The sequence below is a fragment of the Phascolarctos cinereus genome, unplaced genomic scaffold, assembly GCF_003287225.1.
Source record: "Phascolarctos cinereus isolate Bilbo 61053 unplaced genomic scaffold, phaCin_HiC Scaffold_5;HRSCAF=322, whole genome shotgun sequence".
NCBI classification, from domain to species: Eukaryota; Metazoa; Chordata; class Mammalia; order Diprotodontia; family Phascolarctidae; genus Phascolarctos; species Phascolarctos cinereus.
In genome coordinates, this window is record NW_027555958.1 from 110,650,138 (window position 1) to 110,676,081 (window position 25,944).

Consider the following 25,944-nt stretch of genomic DNA (forward strand, 5'->3'; position numbering starts at 1 on the left):
GAGGAGAAGCAAGAGTGAGCAATGTCAGGAAAACCTAGACAGGATAGTATTTAGGAGAAGAGAGCAGTCCACAGTTTGAAATGCTGCAGAGAGGTCAATGATGGGGACTGATAAAAGATCATCAGACTTGATAAGAAATCAATGACAATTTTGACAAAGCAGTTTAATTTAAGTGATGATGCTGGAAGCTAGTATTACAATGGGTTGGAAAAGTTATTGAAAGGAGAAGTAGAGGCAATCAGTGCAGATGACTTCTTTTTTTCCCTCAGAAATTTGGCTGTGAAAACAGATATTCAGGAGAATAGTTTGAGAAGACAGTAGGGACAATTCAGAGTTTTTAAGGATGGAAAAGAACCTGGGCAGGAAGGAAGGAGCCAGTAGATAAGGAGAAATTGAAGATAAGGATTGGGAAGATTATTGTGGAATTTGCTAAAGGAAAGGGAAGGAATGGGAGGAAGAATAAAACTAGAAGGGATGGTCTTGGAAAGGAGAAAGGCCTGCCTCCTCAGCAGAGACTGGAATAAAGGAAAAAAGGATTGGTTTTGAGATGAAGAATAGGGAAGAAAGGTTCCTGAACAGTTTGCTTTTTCCTCACTTTAGATTTTCTGTAAAAGTTTTGTGTACTATAAACACAGAAGCTACATACAAAATGACCCAGCAATTTCTGGAGGCAGAATCATAAATTAAATTCACGTACTATATTTTCTCATAGTGGTCAATAAGCAAGTAAGATGCACTGTAACCAGTGGCCCACTCTTCTGTAACATTTACTTATTTTAGTCTTACTAGAAGCCAGCCACATTTCCCATTCAAACATCTGCCATGTAGACATACAGTCAACTCAATCAACAGATAAGATAGCTCCCATAGTTTTAGCAATTTCTCTCTCCATATTTTTGAATCATTGAGCCTGACATCTAAATTAATGTATGCTTTACCCTTAACCGAGAGGCTTGATGTATTTTAGGTAAATGTTTATTGTGATCCTCCACTATTTTACTTTCCTTAACTAACTACAATTTTGAAAGAAAAAAAAGTTTGTTTCTTCATGTCTGTAAAGACCTTAAAATCAATTTCTCTTCCTGTTCTAAATATTTCTGCATCTACAATGTATAGCATAAAGTTCTTTGCATCTTTTTTACCTATGATCACCCAGAAAAAAAGCCCAAGAAATGATGTCCTCTACAGCTTTCTTTCAGTCTTCCCTTTTCAACTTGAAAGAGAATATTCCTATTCCTTCATGGACCATTGTAAGATTTCAACTTCCTTACAAGTCAACAAGAACTCAATAAAATGCTATATTTATACTTTTGCCATCATTAAGAAATTCTTGGTTTTTACAGAGTAAACCTAATCTGTAAGTCAAAAGAAACCCAGTTTCAAATCTCACCTCTGACATTTACTAGCTATGAGACAACTGGTAAATCACCTGATTGCTCTGAGCCTCAACTTCTTCAACTTTAAAACAAAGATAAAAATATATATAGTACCAAGCATAGAAATTGTTTTGTAAGCTTTAAAGTGCTATACAAACATAGGCTATTAGTTATTAAAAATAATAGAATTTGTATAAAGTTTTAAGGCTTGCAAAACACTTTAAATATTATCTCATTTTATCTTCACAACAACCCTTGAGAGATGTAGGCACTCTTATTCCCATTTGTACAGATGAGAAAACTAGAAAGTCAGGAGTTTAAGTGATTTGCCTGGAGTCATACAGCTAGTAAGCATCAGAGGCCAGATGTGAATTCTGGTCTTTATTCACTAAGCCATGCAGCGATTTTCTTCTTTCTTCCTTCTTCCTCTTCTTCTTCCTTTCAAAGGCACAACTCTAATTTTCAGTAAGTTTTGCCTTATATTTAGCTAAAAAACTGTGTCTCAATAACTTGTATTCATTGTTCCTAGCTCTGCCCTCTGAGACCAAAGTCAGTTTATTTCTTCTTTCCAAATGATAATCCTTCAAAAATCTGAAGACCTTTATCAAATTCTCACTAACACTTCTCCAGGCTAAACATTCAGTGTAATTAAATAATGGAACATTGAATGCCATCTGCGCAGTTTAAATAAAAACATATAAATGTATAAAGATTTAAAACTTCAAACCAGCAAAAACAAAAACAAAAAACCTACTCACAGCCTCAAACAGAACCATACCTCCATCAACAATAACAAGGATTTGGATTCAAGCTTTTAGGATTAAAACACAAAATTAGCCACAAATCTGAATTGCTGATGACTAGAATGTGTTATTATTTATCTATGGCTTGCTTTGCATGGAAAACCATAAATAAAAGATAGATGGGTCAAGCTCTTTCGGAAATTTTTGTCCTTGATTTTTAAATAGTTTTGTATCTAGTGCACGTATTTAGTGATAAGAATATTAAAACCTCATGCTTACAAGAGTCCATCTACTTATGTACAGGCATACCAACATTTTCTCTCCCTGGCCTCCTGTAAATTTTAGTTATTATGGCTACAGGAAGAGCCCCTAAGAATTTCTTTTATCTGCCTTTATGATTCCAGTGCAAGCTCCAAACAGAACGGAGCTGGATATCTTAAGCTTAAAGAAGATTGATGAACCTCTCAGTTGTCCATCTAGGTCATACTTTAGAATGTAGTCCTTACTACATTGAATTAAAGAAAAAAAGGATTAAATGATCAATTAAAAAAAAGTACTCAGACCCCTCAGCATATCCAACTGTGTGTTCAAACACTACAATATAGTTTAAAAGAGAGAGAGAGAGAGAGAGAGAGAGAGAGAGAGAGAGAGAGAGAGAGAGAGAGAGAGAGAGAGAGAGAGAGAGAGACACGGGGGGAGGGAAAGAGGGGGAGTAGGAGGGAGAGAGAGGGGAGGAGAGAAGAGGCAGAGAGGGGAGGAGAGAGGCGGAGAGGGAAAAGGGAGAATGAGAAAGAGGGGGAGATGGAAGAGAGGGAGGACATAGAGAGGGAAAGAGAAAGACAGACTTTGGGCAATGTCTTATGTTTTGTGAAACTCCTGGTAAAGAATTCAATGCAAAGTTCTGAGTGTTGCAACTGGATTGCTTGCAATAGGTCACTTCAGTAGTAAATGGGATCCAGAGGCAATCTGCCTAATCAAGGTATGTGACAGGAAAAAAAAAAGACCCAGCTGGCTAAGTAATACTACCTTTGACAAGACACTTCACTTCACCGGGTCTCAGGTTCCTCCTCTGTCAAATGAGGGCATTGGAGATCTTAGGGCCCTTCTAGCTCTTTAACTCTATGAAGTCGTACAAGGGAAAACCATTCCCTGGATATCCTGCGTCCTCCTCTCCCCCACCTCCTTCAGCCAGGGAGAGAAAGGATGAGCAAGCAAAGGAGCTGGATGAGCCGGAGGGCAGGGTCCCTCCGCCCCCAGACGTCCCCCCAGCGCCTGCACCCACCTCCGAGGACTGTGCCCAGGAACAGGCATTTCTTCTTGTGACGTTTCAGAAAATTCCACACGGACCTGAGCATCTTCCGGTCCCGGAGGTGGGAGACAGGGAGTGCCGGGGGCTGAGGACCCGCGAGCCCCGGGGGGGTTGGGGACCTGGAAGAAGGAGCGGGGGGAAGGGGAACGGTTTCTCGGGTGAACGCGGCTGGCCGGTCTGGTCCCAGGGACAAGGTACCTTGTCGCCCTCGCCCCTTCCCCGGGTCCTCCTGGGGAAATCACTGCCGCCAGTCTCCGGCTCGACTGTCAGCGGAGAGGGAAGGGGGCATGGAGACCCGACTGAGTCGTGTTGGCCGCCGTCCCGCCCGCGGCCGCTGATGCGGCTGCTTCGGGCCGGAAAGCAGCGTCCGTCCCGAATTCGGTCCCCGGTGTGCCCACCATCCGGCAGCTCCCCCGGAAACAGCAGCTGCGGGCCTCTGACGTTCCGCTGCCCGCTCTCTTCTGCCTGGCTGCCAGCCTGCGCTTGCTCTGCCGCCTTGGTTAGTCGGGCCTCCAGCTGCGGGAGCGGGATGGAGGAGACTACTACTGCAGCGGTCGCAGCCCGAGGTGTGTCAGTGTCGGCGGAGGAGAGAGAGGCGTGGATGGAGAAGGCGATGCACATGGTGAGGGGGCTGGGGGTGGGGCGCCTGGAGGTGGTCTGGGGGAGGACGCTCCGGGGTGACGCCGCCCTTGAGAGTAGGGGGGCCGGGCCACGAGTTTATAGAGCGGGACCTTCCGGCCGCGTGGGGCGGAGCGTCTTCAATGCTGGGAAAAAGAGCTTTCTACCCCCACCTCCCCATCCTTCCCCCCCACACCCCCCTCGCCAGCACTTTAACCTAGTTAGAATCTGGGCTGCGCGTGGAGGCGGCGCCAGGTGCCAACACCTGGTGCAGAGCCGCAGCCTTTGGACTGCCAAGTTCATTCTCAAGGCTGTCCTCAAGGGAGGGAGGTTGAAGGGGGAAGGGAGAAATTGTTTTCCTGCATGGTCTAAAGTCCAGCAGCCAGCTTCTGGTACAGGTGGGCCAAAAACCCCCTCCACCAAAAATAATTTCCTATTTTGAGGGCCCTTTTGAGCATAAGTTATTCAGCAGGAGAAAGGTGGAACAGTGGTGTAATATTCTTTGGTAACAATTTTTCTTTGCTGTCAGCAGCTCTTTTCTTTATGTTTTCATTCTTTCTTTATCTCCTTTAATGCCTCCCCAGCCCATTACGGTTGCTGACCAAGGAGGATTTCTTTTGTGTGGTAAGATACAAAAGTATAGGAGTTGGGAAAAATCTGGATTCCACCTACTAGCAGTTTGAACCTGGGTCACTTAACCCTCTTTAAGCTTCAGTTTCTTAAAAATATTCTCAAATACAAATTCTCGAAATTCTCAAATACTAATAATGGCATCTACCTCAAAGGGTTATTTGAAGGATCAAGTGAGATTTTATATATGTGTATATGTGTATATACATACATATATACATTTATTAAGTATATAAGATACTTATTAAGTACCTAGTTTATAGGATTCTAGATCTAGAGCTATAAAGGAACTACCATCCTCCTAATCATCCAGGTCCATACCCTTGTCATCCCCATCTCTTCACTGTCACTCCAAGTTGCCAAATCTGGTCATTTACAACATTTTCACATCTCCCCTATAATATTCTCTTTCTTCCACTCACAAGCCACTGCCATAGTTTAGTCCCTCATCACCTCTTCCTGGGCCTGTTACATGCAATAGCTTTCTGTTTGGACTTCCTGCCTCAGGTCACACCTTTACTCCACTTCATTCTATATACAACTTGCCAAAGTGATTTTCCTATAGTTCAGGTCTGACCATGTCACCCCCTGTTCGACAAACTCAAGTGGCTCCCTTTTACCTTTAGGATAAAATATAAACCCATTCATTTGTCATTTAAAGGTCTTTACAATCTGGATCCTTCCTACCTTTCAATTTTTTTCACAATTTACTTCCCTCCATGAACTCTGATTCCCTCTAGGAACCAGGCATATGAACCTATTTGCTCTTCTATTACAGGAAGGTCCTTGAACGGACTGTCCCTTCGTGTGTGAAATTTGCTATCTCCTCACCTCTGCCTTATAGTTCCTCTGGTTTTCCCCTAGATCTGGTTCAATGGCTCTCTTCTGCAAAAGGCCTTTTCCAGTCTCCTGAGCTGCTGTTATCCCCTTGAAGGTTGCCATCTATCTACTCTAAATGTATCTTGTATGTATCTTAGATAGAGAGCTAGTCTCAGACTCAGGAAGACCTGGATTCAAATCCTGCCACTGATGTATTATGTTGGAGGGGATGTGGATATTGAAGGGGAAGTGGAAAAATTTCAACACTAATGCACTGTTGGTGGAGCTGTGAACTAATCCAACCATTCTGGAGAACAATTTGGAACTGTGCCCAAAGGGCTATAAAACTGTGCATACCCTTTGACCCAGCAATACTGCTACTAGTTCTATATCCCAAAGAGATGTCCACCTCCCCCCCCCAAAAAAAAGGAAAAGGACATATATGTATATTTATAGTAGCTCTTTTTGTGGTGGCAAAGAATTGGAAATTGAAGGGATGCTCATCAGTTGGAGAATGGCTGAACAAGTTGTGGTATGTGAGTGTACTATAAGAAGTGACAAGCAGGCTGATTTCAGAAAAAAACCTGGGAAGACTTATATGAACTGATTACAAAGTGAAATGAGCAGAACACTAATACAGTATTGTATGATGATCAACTGTGAATGACTTAGCTATTCTCAGCAATACAATGATCCAATATAATAATGAAGGACCTATGATGAAAAATGCTGTCTGCCTCCAGAGAAAGAACTGATGGAATCTGAATGCAGATCCAAGCATACTTTTTTTTTACTTAATTTTTCTTGGGCTTGGTCATTTTTTTTTCTTGGTTTTGTTTTGTTTTTGTTCTTTGTTTTCTTTTGAAACGTGGATAACATGGAAATATGTTTTGGATGACTGAACATGGTACGATCCATATCTAATCCATTTCCTTCTCAAAATTTTAAAAAGAATGCTAGAAATTGTGTTTTTAAATTTTTTTAAAAAAAATTTTAGGCAATTGGGGTTAAGTGACTTGCACAGGGTCACACAGCTAGTAAGTGTCAAGTGTTTGGTCTGAGGCCAGGTTTGAACTCAGGCCCTCCTGACTTCAGGGTCGGTGCTCTATGCACTGAAAAATTGTTATTACATGTAATTGGACACAAAAGTAAAAATTTAAATCCTGCCTCTGGCTGACACTAACCAAGTCACTACTATCTAAGACTGTTTCTCAATAGGAGTTTCCTGTGTCAGTGAAATCATAAATCCAGTTTCTGTCCTGTATCCCCAACTAGAATATGTTCTCCTTGAGACCAAGGACTATTTTTTAGTTTCTTTGAATTTCCATCACTTAGCACAATGCCTGGCATTGTTTAATCTATGATTAAAGAAGAACTCAAAGTCCATCTAGGGCAATGCCTTCATTCTACAGATGTGAAACTGAAACCTAGGGAGGTTGACTGACTCTCCTAAGGTCATTCATTTAGTAAGTATCAGAGATAGGATCTGAACCCAAATCCTCTGATTCCAGAGCCAGTGTTCTTTTTTATTGTATTAGACTGCTGTCCTTGTTTTATTGTGGTTTTTGTGTTCTTTTGTTTTCTAGTTATTTCTGTGTCCTGATTCTTAGTTTTAAAGAACAGATTTTTTTCCTTAATAGTATTTTATTTTCTTCCAATTACATGTAAAGATAGTTTACAACATTCACTTTTGTAAAATTTTGAGTTCCAAATTTTTCTCCATCTCTCTCCTCCCTCCTCCCCAAGACAGCAAGCAATCCAATATAACTTATACACGTACAATCATGTTAAACATATTTCCACATTAGTCATATTGTGAAAGAAGAATCAGGACAAAGGGGAAAAACCATGAGAAAGAAAAAAACAAAAAACAATGAAAATTGTATGTTTAGCGCTGCATTCAGGCTCCATAGTTATTTCTCTGGATGTAGTTAGCATTTTCCATCACGAATCTTTTGGATCATATGGTTCATTTGTCTTGGATCATTGTATTGCTGAAAAGAGCTAAGTCTATCAGAGTTAATCATAGCACAATATTGCTGTTGCTATGTATAATGTCCTCCTGATTCTGCTCACTTTACTCCGAATCAGTTCATGTAAGTCTTTCCAGGCTTTTCTAAAATCCACCTGCTCATCATTTCTTACAGCACAATAGTATTCCATTACATTTAATACCAAAACTTGTTCAGCTATTCCCCAATTGATGGTTATTTATCCCCTCAGTTTCCAATTCTTTGCCACCACAAAAGAGCTGCCATAAATATTTTTGTATATGTGGGTCCATTTCCCTTTTTTTGATTTCTTTGGGATACAGACCTAGTAGTTGTATTGCTGGATCAAAGGGTTGCCCTTTGGGCGTAGTTCCAAATTGCTCTCCAGACTGGTTGGATTAGTTTACAACTCCATCAACAATGCATTAGTGTTCCAATTTTCTATATCTTCACCAACATTTATCATTTTCTTTTTCTGTCATATTAGCCAATCTGATAGGCATGAGGTGGAACCTCAGAGTTGTTTTAATTTGCATTTCTCTAATCAATAGTGTTTTAGAGCATTTTTTCATATGATTATAGATAGCTTTAATTTCTTCATATGAAAACTGTCTGTTCATATCCTTTGTTCATTTATCAATTGGGGAATGATTTATATTCTTATAAATTTGATTCACTTCTCTCTATATATAGGTCTTTATCAGAAATATTGGCTGTAAAAATTTAAATAGTAGATATTAATTGGCAAATTTCATATGAGAGCTTGTCTAAATGTGTTATAATTTTAAATTTTATAGTAGAAAGATCTGAACCTTGAAATGAAAGTTCTGGGTTCAAGGACCAACTCCTTCATTTTCTAGTGTGGTAATCATTGTGCAAATCACTTAGTCTGTGTATGAGCTTTGATTTCCTCATTTGTAAACAGGAATAAGATCTGTACTATCCAATATACAAGCATATAAAGAAAGGGCTTTGTAACCTTTAAAGCATTATATGCATGAAAGGTATTCATTCTTCTTCCTTTCCTCCTTTTCTTCCTCTACAATCCCAAAGTAATGCCATCAGTATTGGCTGTCTTCAGTTCACATTGAATAATTTCACTAACATCTTTCTTAATTATATTTTAAAACACATCAATCCTCTCTTCACTAGCTTCTAATTTCCCTAGTCACATCCTTTTGGCTGTAGTGTGTATTGTACCAGTTGCTTTCACTATATGTAACAACTTTGACCTCTCTCTGGTTCCCTCTGCCCACTCTCTATTCCAACCCCATTTGAGGTTATCCCTCTGTTCCTTCTAGTGCTTATACCAATCTCTGCATGCAAATAATCCCTTACACACAATTCAAAATTTACTTTCTCCGTAGAGAAACTTTATATAAATGTAGTTATCATCATCATCTTCATCAAGATGCTTTCCTTGATACATAATAAACTCCTACTGAGTAAACACAAATTACATATCTTTGTGAATGAGTTTATATATATATGATTGTAACATTTGTTGATCAACCTTATCTCATCTTTTGTTTCATATAGACTTCAGAGGCAGAAACAAAGCTTCAATGTCTGTAATTCCTTGTAGTTATTTTTACAGTATCATATGCTCAGTAACTAACACATATTAGTAGTAACAATGTTTTAAAAGTAAATCATTGTTGGGGCAGCTAGGTGGCTCAGTGGATAGAGCACCGGCCCTGAATTCAGGAGTACCTAAGTTCAAATCCGGCCTCAGCCACATAACATTTACTAGCTGTGTGACCCTGGGCAAGTCACTTAACCCCATTGCCTAGCCAAAAATAAAGAAAGAAGTAAATCATTGTTACAGTATCTTACAGACCAGGTTATATCAATTTTTCTCATGTCACTACTATTAGAGTAGAAATAGAGTAGAAACCTTAACTACCAATTGAAGTTTTCTCAGGAAACTCTAGGAATAGAATTTAAGCTTATTTTCACCTCCAATATTACCTTGGTTGCAAAGAATTAGAAGCCTTATCTGTTTCTGTGTTTTGCATTCTGCATAAACAGCAAAGAGTTAGTCTTTATTTTTCTCTTCAAGCATCTTTTTGCCCAAAGATTTTGCAATTCATCAAAACAGAAAAATTTACAAGACCTTACTTTGAAATCAGACAGTGTTTGAGTATGCACCGTAGCTAGATCAAGCAGTATTAAATGTTTTAAATAATCAGTGTTAATACTGTCTGGATTACAAATTTCTGGCCCTCATTTGATCCGCCATTGTACCATGTGGTTGTGTTTTACTTACCTATTGCTTTTTTTGAAGATTCAAATATGTTTGCTTTTGGACTTAGGCCAGGAAATTTGTGATAAATTGTCTGGTTTCCTAAACTTCGATGAAAAGAAATATCAAAATATAGAGAATTAGTTGATAATAAATTATAAACTTATATTTTTTTCTGAGAACTATTAAGTATGATTTTAGCTGTATAGCTATGGCCAGATCTGGAGCTAACAGATTAATTGAATCTGCTTGAGAAGCATGAAGGTGAAATTCCGGTCCTGATAAATCACCAGTATTTTTTTTTTACCAGAAGTTTACCTGAAAATGATCATGTGCCTGCAATAAACAAGCTGTTACTCGATTTGGAATGGACAAAGATTTAAAATAGAGGGAGAGGGCAAAAGAAGGATTTTAGTATGTGAGTAACCTAAGCCTAGATAATAGGTAAATGTAAGCCTATTATGCAGACCTCTTGTTTGTTTTTTCATCAATACCATAATTCTCCCAAGTTATTCAAGCTTCAAGATTTGAAGGCATTTCTAATTCCTTCCTTACTTTTGCCTCCCTTTATAATGTCCTTTTCTTTTAGTTCCACATTTGCCTTAGTATATGCCCTTATTAACTTATGCCCTAAACCTGGACTATTTATTTCAGTCTTTCCCTTTCCACTTCAGCCTGCTGACTATCCCCAGATTGATTCCTAAGAGATCACTTTTGTCAAGTCAGACATAGAAACTACAGACATAGAAACAGAATTAGATGGATCTCAGAAGTTATAGCATCATAGGGTTTTAGATTATTTAGGGTTAGAATTTTTTAATTCAGTTTCATCATTTTATAGACATGGGAACTGAGACCTAGAGAAGTTAAAGGGTCTGACTCAGAGTCATACAACTCATAAAAAGCTGAGCTAGGATTTGAACCCACTTTGGTTCTAAATATACTTTTCTCTTCACTGTACTGTGACCACTTAGTGCCATATATATGACTACTGCCTACAGCATCCCCAACAAATGATCTCCAGTAATTGGGTACTTTATGCACTACTGTTGAATAAAACAAAAATGGCAACAAGAACAACAAAAACCTTCATTCTTGTAACTTCTCTCTGTTGGTCCTAGTTCTTCCCATCATATCCAAGCAGAAAAGTCTAATGCCTTGTCCATATAACCACTCTTCACATATCTAAAGCCAGCGCTTAAGACTTCATCATTATCACTGAGTCTAGTTTCTTCCAGATTTAACAGTACCCTTTCCTTCAATTGATGCTTTGGATGGTGGAGTTTTAAGTGTCTTCATCATCTTGGATGCCCAATTCTCAATTTTCTCTGGCTTCATGATATTGTTGATTTCTTCTTAAATGTGGTACGTTGTGCTTAATGAATATTCAATACTTAGTAAATAATAGGCATTCGACAATGTTTATTAAATTGAATGAAGAGGCAGTGTGATATAGAGGAAAGAGTGTGGGACCTGGAGTCAGAGGACCTAGGTTCAAATCCTAGCTTTGACATTCCCCGCCTCAAAGGGAGTGAGACCAGGAGCACCATTATGAGAAGTGTAATAATGTCACTGGAAGGCATCAGTGCCACTTCAGTGTCAGAGTTACAAATTGCCTCTCCATTCCTATTTCTTGTTCACGTATATTCCCTGTGTATGTGCCACTCCATGCATGTTCTCTGTCCACATGTATTCTTTATGCGTGTGGCTCTCCATGTGTGTTCACTGTATATGTCCACTCTTCACATTGATATTGTATGTATTTATGGAAGAGCGCATCTTATGTTTCTAGGGTGGATGTTTTGCTACTACTTTTCCTACACTGCCATTTCTTTAAATGTCTTTTCTTTGAGCACATTTTGTGTTCTTACTATTAAGTGTTAATACATCAGTAGGGGATGAGCTATAGTTTTAGGAGATGCTGACTCACCAAATACTTTGAACCTGGGGTGGATTGCTCTGCAAGTTGGGGAGGGGGTGCCCCGGTTGCTATAATTATTTCCCAGTATTCTCTTATATAAACTCTGTTCCAAGGAGACTGACATACCCTTCAACATGTCTCATGCTTTCCCAATTCTTTACTTTTACTTCTCCAAATAGAATTCAAACTTTCCTGCCTTTCTGAATCCTACCAGTTCTTCAAATATATTATGAATTCTTCACTGAGCCCTCCAATAGTGATCAATGTCTCTAAACAAAATTTTAGACCAACATATTTAACATACATATATGCATATATACATGAGTGTATTTACATGCATATACACATAATTAAAAAAATCAGCTACTATGTATTGAATTCCTACTAGATTAAATATCATGGGAACAAAAAGAAGTATGTCTATCCTTTTTATGAAGGGAGGGTGGGGATTTGGACCAGTGATTTTATTGGTGGAGGAAAACTACCAATGTAGATTAGCAGCTGTTCTCCAATTTATAGTCTTGCAGAATTGTCTGGGGCTGTAAGAGTCAGTCAGCATTAAGTTATTAAGTGCCTACTATATGCTGAGCACCCTATAGTATGCTGGTTAAGTGAGAGGTTTAGTCATTGACTGAAGCCAGTATGCATCACATGTGTCCTTCTGACTTCAATTACACCATCCTGCTTCCTAATCTCTGTTCTTAAAGACATGATAATTTAGTTGGGGAGACTAGATGTACACAAAAAATAATACAAGATAGGATTTGTGCTGTATGACTTACAGGCGATAGGCATTTTAATACTCCATAACAGGAAGAGTTCTGCTGATGCGTTCAAGGAAGGATTCACCATGCCAGTGGACTTGAAGGAATCGGAGAATTCAGAGATGCAGAGAGACATGTTGGTGCCATGTGAAGAGGTAAATAATGAGAGTATATGAGACATGCTAAGAGGACAGTGATCAGTAAAGTGATCTTGAAGCAGAAGATTTAGTGTAAGACAATAGTGAGAGATAATATTGGAAATTAGAGTGACAGGAGCTGTCAGTGAGAAGTGAGTGCAATAGGATGTGACTAAAGGCAGCAAAAGGAGAGAGGTGCCAGGGACAAAGGTAGAGTGGGAGAAAAACCAAAATGCAATGGCAGCAGGCTTTCCTGTGTCTTGTCATGTCCACTCCCTGCCTAGACAGTTGAGTTTAACTGGAGTCAAGGCTCTAGATTGTTAGTGTAGAGCTCAAGTAGAACAGGCTCTCTGTAAGCCACATATTGATTAACTTAGAAAACCACAAATTCATACTTCTGTGTTTTACTGTATTTTTCTTTGTTTTGTTAAACATTTTCCAATTACACTTTAATCTGGTTCCACTTGTAGTTGGGAGTGCTGCAGATTGGCTCACTGGCAGTCACTTTAACACCTCAAGTAATTTAAGTAAGTGAGAAAGCTGAAGTAGAAAGCCCTAAATGCTCGTTTTAAGAATTTGGATTTGTTTCAGTAACCAATAGTGAGCTGTCATGGATGTTCTACAGCAGTGGGTTCAAACTCAAATAGAAACAGGACCACTAAATTGTATCCCTGTGGGCCACGTATTGACTTAGAGAACCATATGTTAACAGTATTTTTTACTGTATTTTTATTTATCTTATTAAATATTTCCCAATTACATTTTAGTCTGGTTCAGGCCTAACTGTGGAATGTTGTGGGTGGCATGCCACCTGAGGACTGAGTGTTTGACACCTCTGTTCCCCTATTGTGTTTATAACTTGTCTCTCATTTCCCATGTATAACTTGGCTGCCTAGTATTATCCTTGAAGATGTTTTTTGGTTTCCTTCTTTGCACAAGTTATAACATGTTGCCCACTTATATTCACTGTGCATTTTTTGTTGCCCTTCTGCTTACTTGTAATTTTGATTCTTCTAAGATTTTGATGTTCCATGATTTGCAGCCATCTGGCATTAACAGAACCTTATTGGTATTAAGAAAGGTCGAGTTTTGTGGCACTGAACAAGTCAGGATCATGCAGTTTCCTGCATGAAATTCAGTTCTGTCCATTTCAATCAATGAATCAGTCTTTATTAGATGACTGCTATGTGCCAGGTACTATGCTAGCTGTTGAGGATATGAAAACAAAAGGGAGGCGGTCCCCTCCAGGAATCTTATTCTACCCACTTCACCTATCTAGGACATAGGTACAAATTACAGGCTGACTCAAAAGCTCTAAGTCTTAGTATTGGAAATAGGAATTGTTTCTACCACCATATTTTAACAACGTGAATGATTCAGCCAATCTCTTATACCTTTTATACTTTCATTAAAATGAGAGTCAATGATGTGAAATGCTAACTGAATCTAGATACCTGCTAAGAAGGCAAAATGTGTGAAATTCAAACCTTGTATACCTTCTGTTATACCTTTATAAAAATTTTCTTTATTTTTAATTTGTGGAATAAAATAAAAATTTTCATAACATAGTATAATAAAAAAAATGTGATGGCAAACACTATTGACTGTTAGCTAAGGTCTTCTGCTTTCTTTACAAAAAAAAAATGATTAGATTCAACCAAAGAAGACTCTTGCTATAACATTGGAAAGAATTATTGAAAAAAAATTGGAAATGGATATGTACAGTTTTGGGCAGCTATGTGGCACAGTAGATAGAGTGCTAGTTCTGGAGCCAGGAAGACCTGAATTCAAATTCAGCCTCCGATACTTACTAGCTCTGTGACTCTGGTTGTGATTGTGTGGTTTAACCTTTGTTCTCGAAGAGGACCCTGATATCAGGAAGATGATGCCATGACTTGCAAAGTAATTGGATTTAGGTGAAGGAGGGCTGTGCAGAGTCACCAGCCTCACTTTGTCCTCTGGAGCCATCTGGTTCCAGTGGTCACATATAGATCAGGGCAACTGGAGATGGCCCATAGTGCAGTGGGAGACCTCGCCATTTTAAGCTAAGGTCTTTCCAAGTTCTCACTTTGACTGAGGCAATGCCCATTCAGTGATTAAGGCTAGGTAAGAAGTGAACCAAGGGATGGCCCCTTTAATTGCCCTCCCTCCCCCAAAAAATCAAACTGGAAGGGGAAGATCCTCAGAGTTTCTGGCCCAAAGAGAAACAATTACTGTATGCATTCACTCTGAGCCATCAAGGCCCAAGTAATAATTTTCAAATGGTGCTTGAGTAGGGACTTACTGTTGGCCAATCCATGAGAACCAGAGTGAATTATGTTTAAGGCATGGTCTTTAAGAAACAAATCTCTTGGGGCAGCTAGATGGCACAGTAGATAGAGCACTTGGCCCTGAAGTCAGGAGGATCTGAGTTCAAATGTGACCTCAGACCAAATGCTTGACACTTACTAGCTATGTGACCCTGGGCAAGTCACTTAACCCCAACTGCCTTAAAAAAAAAGAGGAAAAAAGAAAAGAAAAAAAAAGAAATCTCTTAACCCTGTTTGCCTCGGTTTCCTCATCTGTAAAATGAGCTAGAGAAGGAAATAACAAACCACTCCAGCATCTTTCCCAAGCCAAGTGGGGTCATGAAGAGTCAGACACAACTAAAACAACTGAACAATAACACCAAGAACATTTCCAGGATTATTATGATTATTTAACCTGTTAGCAAAGCTAATATAGGCTCATCTGATTTAGAGCTAGAAGGGAACTAAGATTTCATCAGATCCAACTCTCCGTTTTACAGACAAAGAACCTGAGACCATTAGAGGTTAAGCCAGTGTCATATAGGTGGCAAATAGTAGAACCAAAATTAGAACCCTGGAATTCAGTCCCACCTCATCAGTGCCTCCTGGCTTCCTTCAAGATTTGGCCCAAATTTCACCTTCTGTAGGAGGATTTTTCCTCTGCTACCCCAACCATCCCATTCACCATTAGTGCTTTTCTTCTGAGATTACTTTCTGGTTACTCTGTCTCTTGTATGTATGTGCATGCTGTTTGCATTTTGTTTCTTCCATTAGAATATGAACTTCTTTAGTATAGGGACAATATTTCCCCTTTGTTTTTATATATCTAGAGCTTAGGACAGTACCTGGAATGAAGTAAACACAATAAATGGTTGTTGACTTTGACTCTAAATGTAGTACTATTTCTAATGTACCATATATACTGCTTCTCTAATGTACTTTATCTTCTGTACTTAAGGGATCTGTAATTTTGTTCATGTGAGCGCTCTTTCCACTGACATAGATTGAATAACTTAGTAGATAGTTTTCTGGAATTGTTGTGACCAAAAGATATATCATCCTGGCAGAGCCAGCCTTTTGGTGAGCTTTTCTACTTACCTAGACTGATGCTTGGACAATACCAGAATTTCCAGCTTGGTAGAACCTTCCAGAACTAGTACTGCAATGGCAAAGCTTTTGAGAACTCAGTATCATCTCAACACCATGCTAAGGCATAGATCCACAACCTGCCTCCAAACTTATTTGCTTATGCTCTTTTTTAGTGTCTTTTTTGTAAAATGAGTGGAACATGGTAATGGTCTCAGGTATTCTCCAAGGACTTTGGACTTTTTACCCTAATGCACATATCTCTGCCCAGGTAAAATATTTAGTCACCTAAGCTGGGAAAATCACTGAGGATTAGGCATCTAAATTATCACAGTCTTCTTGGTTCTTTCATACATCCACCATATTCTTTAAAGTTTCAACAATAGTCTATAGCATCACAAAAAGAATATAATTGATTCACTGTACAAACATGATGAGAGATAAGATAGGACATAGAAGATAGAAGAGTAGGAGAAAAGTAGGATAAAAGTAAGGAAGTAGGAAAAAAATACATATTCCCAATTGCCCAAAGCTACAGGTGTATAAAGTGGTAGTATTCCACAGTATGTACCTCTGCAATGTGATCCTGGCAGTTTTTCATTAGAACAAGCGTGAACTCAGAATGGTATTACATGGGTTTGACTTCAACTATGTTCCCATTCCCTGTCACCCTTCCCGCCCTCCCACACACACACTTTTGCTCTAAATTCCCTCCCTTTCCTTTTAGTCATGTTTGAAATGGCCCACACAGTTGCATTTAAATCTTAGGAGATTGTTTTACAAAATAGTCCTAGTCATATTGTCTCATTTCATTATATTCGTTTCTACTTATTCTCTCATTGACACACTTAACCTGTTTTTTTTCCCCTGCTCGTTATTTCTAACCTTCCAGTCTATCTGTTCCCTCTTCCTTTGTCTCTTAAACTAGACCCACTCCAAATCTGAGCTCTTAGTTATAGGTCTAATTATTAAAGTTACTGTGTTTATTAGGGTGGAAATCCTAACCAAGTCTCAGCATGTGAGTACTTGAGTTGTGGAACAGACAGCAGTCTTCTCTGATAAAAGGGTTGTTACATAAGATGGAAACTAGTTAGAAGTCATAAAATATACCTACATGCTCTTGCTTGCATCTGGTCACAAGTATTCCTAGACTAATTTTGCATACTACTGTGAAGTAATAAGATCATTTCCTGTTGTCCTCAACATTCCCCTCTTCTTTAGATTGTTCCACTTATCTACCAGCCTATAATGAATATACACACACACACACATACACACACACACACACACACACACACACACACAAATTCAACATTCCTTTATAATCTCTAGTACTTTCCTGGTTTTCTTCCCATTCCTAGGCATTTCTGTCTGTCTGCCCTTACTTTATAGATTTCTCATGATATCTACTTGGTGTTCTTTACTTTTTGTTTTCTTCTATGGCTGCTATTTCACAGTTTTACTTTTACCATCCTTCTTTACCTCTCTGCAGTTTTTTCCCTGTTTAACTGCCTCTCCTTTAGATTCTTCTTCCCATGGCTTTTTGGGTGCTGCTGTTTCCTAGTTCTCCTCCTACCCATCTCACTGCACTTTCTCATTCTCCTTTGCAGAATCATCACCCATCTCCTCTCTCCTAATTCTGGGTTTCTCAGAAGTATTGGACTTTCCTTTCTTCTTTGTATATATCCTCTCTCTTGTGATTTCATAAACTCCCATGAGTTCAATTATCTCTGTGCAGATGACTCTCAAATCTATGTATCTAGCCCAAATCTTCCTCTTTAGCCACAGCCCACGTTGCCAACTACTACTAGCTAGCTCTACCCTCTTTTCCCATAGACATTTCAAACTCAACACATTCAAAAACAAAACTCATTTCCTCTCCTATTTTTATTGAAGGCATCATCACCGATTCAATTTCAACAAGTGTTCACTGAGTCCCTATTGAAATGCTAGGTGCTGCAATCAAAACACCAAAGGAGCTTACATTCTACTGTGAGGAAATAACACATATACGGATAAATACAAATTTTATGTAAAATAAATATAAAAATAATTTTTGGGTGGGAGAAGGACTAATAATTGAGGAAATCAGGAAAGGCAAGAATCTTTATTGCTTTTAAGGTGTAATACAACCTTTCTACCTTGACATTTAAAGACCCTCATAGACTGGTTCCAGCCTGTCTTTCCAGATTTACTTCACATTAATCCCCTTTCTATATTATGTATTCACTTTTCCCTAAACTTGGCATTGTATTTTCTTCCACAGCTTTACACAGGTTATCTCCCATGCCTAGAATGTACTTCCATCTCACCTTTATATCATAGCATGTTTGGTGTCCTTAATTTACTTAAAATAATACTTCATAATATTTATGTTCCATAATTTGTTCAGCCATTCCCCTGTTTATGGGTGCTCTTAGAGTTTCCAATTCTTTGCCACCACAAAAAGAGCTGCTATAAATGTTTTTGTAAATAGTGCCCTTTTCCTCTTTAGTCATTTGGGGGTATAAGCTCTATAGAGGTACAGCTGAGGTAAAGAGTAGTATGCACAATTTAGTGACTTTTGGAGTATACAATCTATTTTTCCAGAATGGCAATACCACTTCATAGGTCTACCAACAGTGCATTAATGTGTTTTCCCATGGCATATTCTCTCCACAATGTGTCATTTTCCTTTTATGTGTGTTTGCATGAACTCTTTCTTTGACCATTATTATAGAACTAAGACAAGGTGGACACTTCAAACAGTCCTGCAAACTATAGGTTCCTTCCTTTGTATATAGCCTCTGTCACCTCTGGGGCACAGGCTGAAAAAAGGAAGTTCAGTTTATTACTATTAGCTACATTTCCTTTCAGACCTGTTTGCCAAAAGAAGGGTAAGTATATGATGACCACAGTTACTTGGGAGCAGGATGTGGGAAGAACATCAAGCATATTAATATTTCATTCCAGTATAGCACTTTTTTAAATAGTGGAAGCCTTATTGTAAGTATGATTCTAAACACGTTGAAACTTAGTTGCTGTCTCATCTTGTTTTTGAAAGGCTTATTGTGATTTGGATGGACAAAAGCATTTAAAGGGGTTTGATACTTACAGCTAGCATTTATATTGTACTTTAAAGTTTGCAAAGCACTTTATAATTATCTTATTTGATCCTCACAATAATTCTAGGAGGTAGTTCTATTATTATCCCCATTTTACAAATGAAGAAACCAAGGCTGAAAAAGGTTAATGACAACCAGGGCCACATGCTAACAAGTGTTTGAGACAAGATTTAAACTCAGGTCCTCCTGATTCCAGGTCCAGTGTTCTATTTGCTGTACCACCTAGCTGTCATATAAACACACAAAAAAGATTTCAGTAATTTAGAGGCAGAATAGATCTTGTATTATGAATTTTTTCTGGATAGGTAGCGAACACTGCTGGTAGAAGTATATTTTGGAAAGATGGATATAGTGCTGTTTCATAAAAATGTCTTGCAGCCTTGTATGTTTCATAAACACATTTTATTTTAGAACTACTTTCTCAGCCTCAATTTGCTGTAAAATGGGAATAATAATTCCTATCTCATAGTATTGTTGTGAAGATCAAATGAGTTAATATGTAAAGCACTTTGTAAACCTTAAAGTGCAATATAAATCCTAGTTGTTATTATTATTGCTTCAAACTTGAATATTTCATCACAAATTTTCTTCTTATTATTTTTTACAGGCTAAAGAAGCCCTAGAAAATGGAGAAGTTCCTGTTGGGTGCCTCATGGTCTATAACAATGAAGTTCTGGCAAAGGGGAGGAATGAAGTTAATCAAACAAAAAATGTATGTTGCCTAAAATAAAATAAATAATATATATAGATATATAAATAAAATCTTAAGCAGACAGAGATGATGGTAGTAAAGGGAATGATGGAACATGTGGTAGTTGTGGGAGAAGGTGGGAGTATATGTAATCAATTTATTAAAAGAAAAATCTCCACATATTGGTTCTTATGCTTTAGTGACATTTTTATTTTGACAGACCTTTTTTTTTTAATGCTAAGTCCCTATTAACATGAATAGTAAATCCTATGAAGTGGTCCCATGTATTCAAATTTGCATTATTCAAAACTATAATTATATAAAAATATAGTAATGGTTCCAGCCCAATGGAAATATGCAGTACAAAATCCCACTTTATGGGATTCACATCTGACTTATTTATATCATTTACATATGAATGGCACCCTAGCTGGGTCAGAACAGGAGCTAGTCTTCTGTTCCTATTTACTGCTGTAAATTCTATGCTGCCTAGCACCCTTAGCCTCTAATCCTGGTTTCTCCATCTCAGTGTTCAGCTCTGTGGCGATGTCTGCAATGTACAATTATCAATGGCAGTAGGGAAAAGGTGAGCAGAGGGAAGGAAAACCCCCATAATCTATGACTGAACCTGCTTCTTACCAGGGTCTTTCACCTTTCTTGCTTTACTTGTGCGTAGTAGAGTGTGATCCATCTCACAATGTCTATGCTACCCCACTGTACCTGAAGCAAGCACCTTTCTTAGGTAATATCTACAGCCTCACTTCGTCTCCAAAATGTTTCTAGTTCCCTTTGTTGTTAATATTATTAAAAATCAGAAAATCTCTCATCTCTGTGCTGTAATAGGTGATAGTAGTGAAAAGGGAGCTGTCTCCATGCTTTATCCCAGCAGGAGACTTATCTCCCATAGTTCCTTTGCCTCTGATCTCTTGGCGCTCTTGTCCCTGTGTTTTACCACTCTCTCACCCCTAGCTTTTTCATGGTCAGTGTCAGGTAATTTGGGACAATTCTGAAGAAAAGTTGTGTCCTCACAGTGAAGCATCTCAAAGCATATTGTTTCAGGCATCATCAGTGGGAACTCTGAATGCTATTTTCAATCACAGTTGTATCTGAGGCAGAGGGACACCAATGCTCAGGCCTTTTCTTCAGGAATAATTGAAAGTCCTTTATTTTATTAAAAGTCTATTTCCCCTCCCCTTGTATGATCATACTTTTCCTGAATCAATTGTTCTCGACTGTAAGCCTGTATCCTTTGCCTTCTGTAATATAATACCCTTAAGTTTTCCACTCCCTTGTAGGGATGGCTGCTGATCCTGACTGTGGTGCCTTGGTACTTGAACTCTTTTCTTTCTGGCTGCTTGCAGTATTTTTTCTTCGATCTGGAAGCTCTCGATTTTGACTGTGTTGTTCCTTGGAGTTTCTTTTAGGTGACTTTTTTTTTTTGGTAATGGCTTTTAGGAAATCCAATGAATCTTACATTTTTTTCCTCCTCTTTCTGTTTTTTCAGTCAGTTGTTTTTCCTGTAGTTATATTTTCTTTTATTTTTTCAGTCTTTTTATTTTGTTTTAATATTTCTTGTTGTCCCAAGGAGTTATTGACTTCAATTTGGTTCATTCTGATTTTCAGGAAGTTTGTTGCTTGGCCAAGGTTTTAAACCTCTTATACCAATCTATTATTTCCCTTTCCAGTTCTTTCTTTGATAGCTCTCATTCCCCCTACCCCTGCCATTTTTTTCCTGTAGTGCTCTCATTTTATTTATAAAAAACTTTTTAAACTCTTTATGAAATTTCTTGCTTCATATGCTCTAGGAATTCTAATTGAATTTGTGCCCAAGCTGTGTTTTTCTTTAAGCCTTTACTTGCAGATGTCTGAGGGCCATTTTCTTCTTCTAGGTTTTTATCTTGAGCATCTCTGTTACCATGATAGGTTTTGATGGTGGGTTTGTTTTTTTTTTATTTGCTCATTCTTCCAGCCTACATTTTGACTTGGGACTTAATGTTAGTGCCAGGTTCTGGGTGCTTCTGGAGGGAAGGTCTGGACTTGTCTTGTTGCTGTTTTCTTGGTATTGTGTGTTGTTATTCCAGGTTCTCAGGTAAAGTTCATGCTAGGACCTACAAACTTTCCATGCTCCCAAATGATCTGATCCAAGGCAAAATCTGATCATTGTCCCTCTGGTCTGAGGTCTGCAAACTGACCTAGGTTTGAGTCTGAGCAACAGTAGACTACTGCTGGACTCAGCCCCTATCAGCCTATCCTGGTTATTCTTCTGCAGGCTTCAGACTAGGCTTGAAGTTGGAAACAAGACCCTGCTTAGCTCCTGGGATTCAAGCCACACTGCTCCTGCTTGCTTTGTTCCTTGCTTGATGTACAGGATAGGGCTCCTATTTCTGTTCCTGTCCTATCTTATGACTGCTCCTTCTCCCAGCACACACCTAGGTGTAGGTTCCTTCCTCAGTCTGCCCTGAATCTATGACCTAAAACTTGGTTGTGAGCAGCAAAGCTGCCAGTTGGCATATGTTTCTACTCTCAGCATGGGTCTGGTACCTCCTCTTGACCTGGTGTACACACTTTCTCTGAGTTGGAACACTCTACACTCTGACCTATTCCTGGCTAGACCCTGTCCCCAGGGTCCACAAACCTCTCTGTCAGCTTTCCTATTCTGACATAGGCTAGGAAAGTGACTCGCTGTGATTTTTAAAATTGGATTCCCTATCATGATTTGGTCTGGCGCATTTTTGTAGATATGTTTAAGGAGGTTGTTTTTTGGGGGAAAGGGAGAACTGGGAGAGAGCTCAATTATACTTCTTCAAGTAACACCAGAGCTGCTGGCCATCATTTGTCTGTAGCTTCAAATTCCGTATCACTTGTACTCCTGGACATCACAGTCTGCAGGCAGATGCCCAGTTAAAAAACAAAACAAAACAAGACAAACTACTTGAATTTGGACAACTGACAAGTCAGTCACCCAAACAAGCTCTTCTATAGATTGTAAACTTTGCAGCCACTAAACCTCAATCTGATTTGTTAGTGTTAATCCACCAGCAGCAGGCTGAGGTGCCTGTATTAGGTCCAGTTATCTGCCTTCCAAATCAGCACAACACCAAAGGGAAGAGTGGCTCTCAGATAGGCTCCTGCCCCTCTGCTTATGTCTGTATAGCCCACATTTATCACAACAACTCACTGGTAGGCCACAGGGACTTTTTCTAGACCTTTTCTAGTCTCAGCTGCCTGAGACTTTTGATGGCCATCATCATCATACTGATAGTAGCCAGCATTTATATAGTACTTGAAAGTTTGCAAAGCCCTTTACATGTTACTTCATTTGATCTTCACAAGTACATGGTGAAGAAGGTGAATTACAAATGAATAAATTGAGGCTGATAGAGGTTAAATGACTTGCCCAAGATCACGTAGCTACCAGATATCTAAAAGCAGCAGTTGAACTCAGGTCTTCCTGACTCTAAATCCCACAGTATACCCGCAGTGAGCCATCTAGCTACCCAGGTGCAATATCTTGCTGCCTGACATGGCCAGTGACATAAAATTAATACTTGGGATCCCAGTGGAGTTGGCCAACAAGTTGTTTCTTATAACATCTACCTACCATCTCTTCTGTTTCTATTCTATTTTGCCATGACCCTGCTTCTGATCCAGGGGTATGATGCCATTTTAGTCATGGTAGAAATCCTTACTTCCTTCTTTATGTTAGATTCCCACTGTGACAAAGCTTGCTTACATATTCCTGCGGGAAAATTTCTCACTGTGAGGTCTTCTTTCTCACATCATCTCTGATCAGGCTCCCCAGTTTATTTTCATGAACTTTCAAATAAAGACAACTTTTTATACATAATACTCTCAGTACAATGAACAGATAGACTCTATAAACTAAATCTTGTAGCAATACCTTTGGTGCTATACCTTCTGTCTGGGACCATCTTGATTACTGCTCTCTGTAGAACTCCTCATTCTGTATTCATCTATCTAGAATATGTCTTTGTATGTGAACTAAGATTTCTACCCTTACTTTTTTCTTCCCTTAATTTATACATAAAGCAGTCCTCTGAGACTTTATTTTGCAGAACAGATGGCAATCTGTATTGGTTGAGGGAGTCATCAGTAGTTTCATATATCAATGAAATCATAAGTCTGGTCCCCTAAAAGTCCATATACCAGAATTCTCACATTCAGTAATTATCAGGGAAAGTTGGAGTCTGACCAGGGTGACTTGTATTGCATTCTGTAAATAGGCAAAGTGTTGTGAGACAAGGCACAGACCACTATTGCATCCCACATTTCATTACCACTATTACGACACCCCTGAGATAGGGTACCATGCCTGTTTATCCTTTTGTAATATCCACATTAGCAGAATTTTCTGAAAAATTGGAAAAAAGGTCAGAAGAGCTCTTCTTCATTACTTATCCCAAGAGATGTCTTATGACCTACGAATGTGGATTCCCATCTTTACCCTTGTGTCCTACTTACCACTGATCTGATAGGCTCACTTTGAATAGACTATATGTTCTGAGTCTTCACTTTTACCACTCCTAATTTTGGATAGATAAAAAGAATACCTTATTCAGGATACTACAGAGTCTGAGATCTGGAATGAACCTCAGAAAGCAGCTATTCCAACTTATACCTGACCAAAAATCCCTTTTAAAACATCTCTAACAAATGGTCATTCTATCTTGGCTTGATGAATTCCAATGAGGATTCCACTATCTCGTGATGGAACCTATTCATTTCACTTTTGCATAGTTCCAATTTTGAGGAATTTTTCCTTCTGTGGAGCAAAAATCTTTCTTCAACTTTTGTTCATTGCTACTAGATCTTCTCTCTGCCTAGAATGCACTTCCTTGTCACCTGTAATGCCTGCCTTCCTTCATAACAGCTCAAAACTCACTTTTTACAAGAGGCCTTTCATGGGTACTCGCCTATACCCCCCCAACCAGTACCTTCCCTCTGAGATTACTTCCCATTTACACTTCATGCAATTTGTATGAACATAGTTATTTGCATGTTGTCTCCCCCATTAGAATATGAACTCCTTGAAAGCTGGAACCAAGTGTTTGCCTTTCTTTGTAATCACTTTGCTTAACAAAATATAAGTGCTTAATAAAAGCTTGTTGACTGGCAGATCACCTGTTTGGCAAAGCAAAGCAGGTCTATTTTCCCTTCCACATGGCAATTCATTAGATGTTTGAAGACAGCTTTCATGTCCCATATAAACCCTTTCTTCTCCAGACTAAATGTCCCCCCTTCCTCCAGTTTCTACAGCAGATTCTCCTTTGGCATGTTGCTTAGATCTCTAACCATTCTGCCTTCTTTTGAACACATTTCAGTGTAAAATGTAGTTCCAGGAACTGAACACAATACCCTAGATGTGGCCTAACTTCTCTGTTTGGGAAGCCATGCCTCTTGGGGTACCCTAGAATTGCATCAGCTTTTTTGGCTGTGATATCACACTGATGATTCATTTTGAGTTTGCATGTCACTAAAACTCCCAGATCATTTCCACATGAACTATTTTTTGAAGTAGATTTTTTAAACCCAATGTAAAACTCATTCTTTATCCATACTGCAGCTTATTAAATTTGGCCCATTTTTGTTTTTGCCCTATAAAGATCTTTTGAAATCTTAATTTTGTCATTTATTGTGTTAAGTATCCCAACAAGCTTTGTTCCATTTGCAAATTGCTTGATATATGCCTTCATTTAAATCTTTGACAGAGTAGTGCAGGGGATATTGGCTCTCCATTAAATTCCTCCTTCCAAGTTGACATAGACTTACTAGTCTTTGAGTCCAACAAGTTCTCATTTCTCCTAACTGTATTATCATCTAACACATATCTATCTTATCCACAAGCAGAGAGACTTTGACAGCTATTTTGGTGAAACTTAAGTACATGGCATCAGTGGCACTCCCCTGATTTAGTTTCCCTGTCAAAAATTTTTGATCTCTCTTTGCCTCAAATTCTTCATCTGTAAGTGAAAGAAATTAGACTAAATTATCACTAAGATGCTTTCCAATTATAAATTCTATTATTCTACAATTGTAAACAAAGCTTTTTTTCTTATTACATGATATAAAATGCTGCTGGCAAATACTCTAAATAATTGTTATATATAATATCTGTAATTCACATTATATCATGCTGTCACGATATTTATTATACTAAATCTTTGTTTTCATTTAGCAGATTTGTATTGTATATAAAATCTT

The 25,944-nt window shown here is 38.6% G+C and overlaps 2 protein-coding genes across 3 annotated transcripts in view; one reads left to right on the forward strand and one right to left on the reverse strand.

Moving 5' to 3' along the window:
* PEX3 (peroxisomal biogenesis factor 3) overlaps window positions 1–3,567 on the reverse strand; it is a 45,690-nt gene extending 42,123 nt beyond the window's left edge. The window contains exon 1 of the mRNA XM_020972502.2: window positions 3,402–3,567. Within this exon, the coding sequence (XP_020828161.1) occupies window positions 3,402–3,474 (73 nt within the window). The 5' untranslated portion in view covers window positions 3,475–3,567. The remainder of the gene's footprint in view (window positions 1–3,401) is intronic.
* A 5-nt stretch (window positions 3,568–3,572) lies between these two features.
* ADAT2 (adenosine deaminase tRNA specific 2) overlaps window positions 3,573–25,944 on the forward strand; it is a 33,182-nt gene continuing 10,810 nt past the window's right edge. Inside the window, exons 1-3 of one of the 2 annotated variants that reach the window (XM_020972505.2) lie at window positions 3,970–4,050; window positions 12,466–12,571; window positions 19,639–19,743. In XM_020972505.2, the coding sequence (XP_020828164.1) occupies window positions 12,503–12,571; window positions 19,639–19,743 (174 nt within the window). In that variant the 5' untranslated portion in view covers window positions 3,970–4,050; window positions 12,466–12,502. Of the gene's footprint in view, window positions 4,051–12,465; window positions 12,572–19,638; window positions 19,744–25,944 lie in introns of both variants that reach the window. The other variant, XM_020972504.2, reaches the window with a different exon arrangement.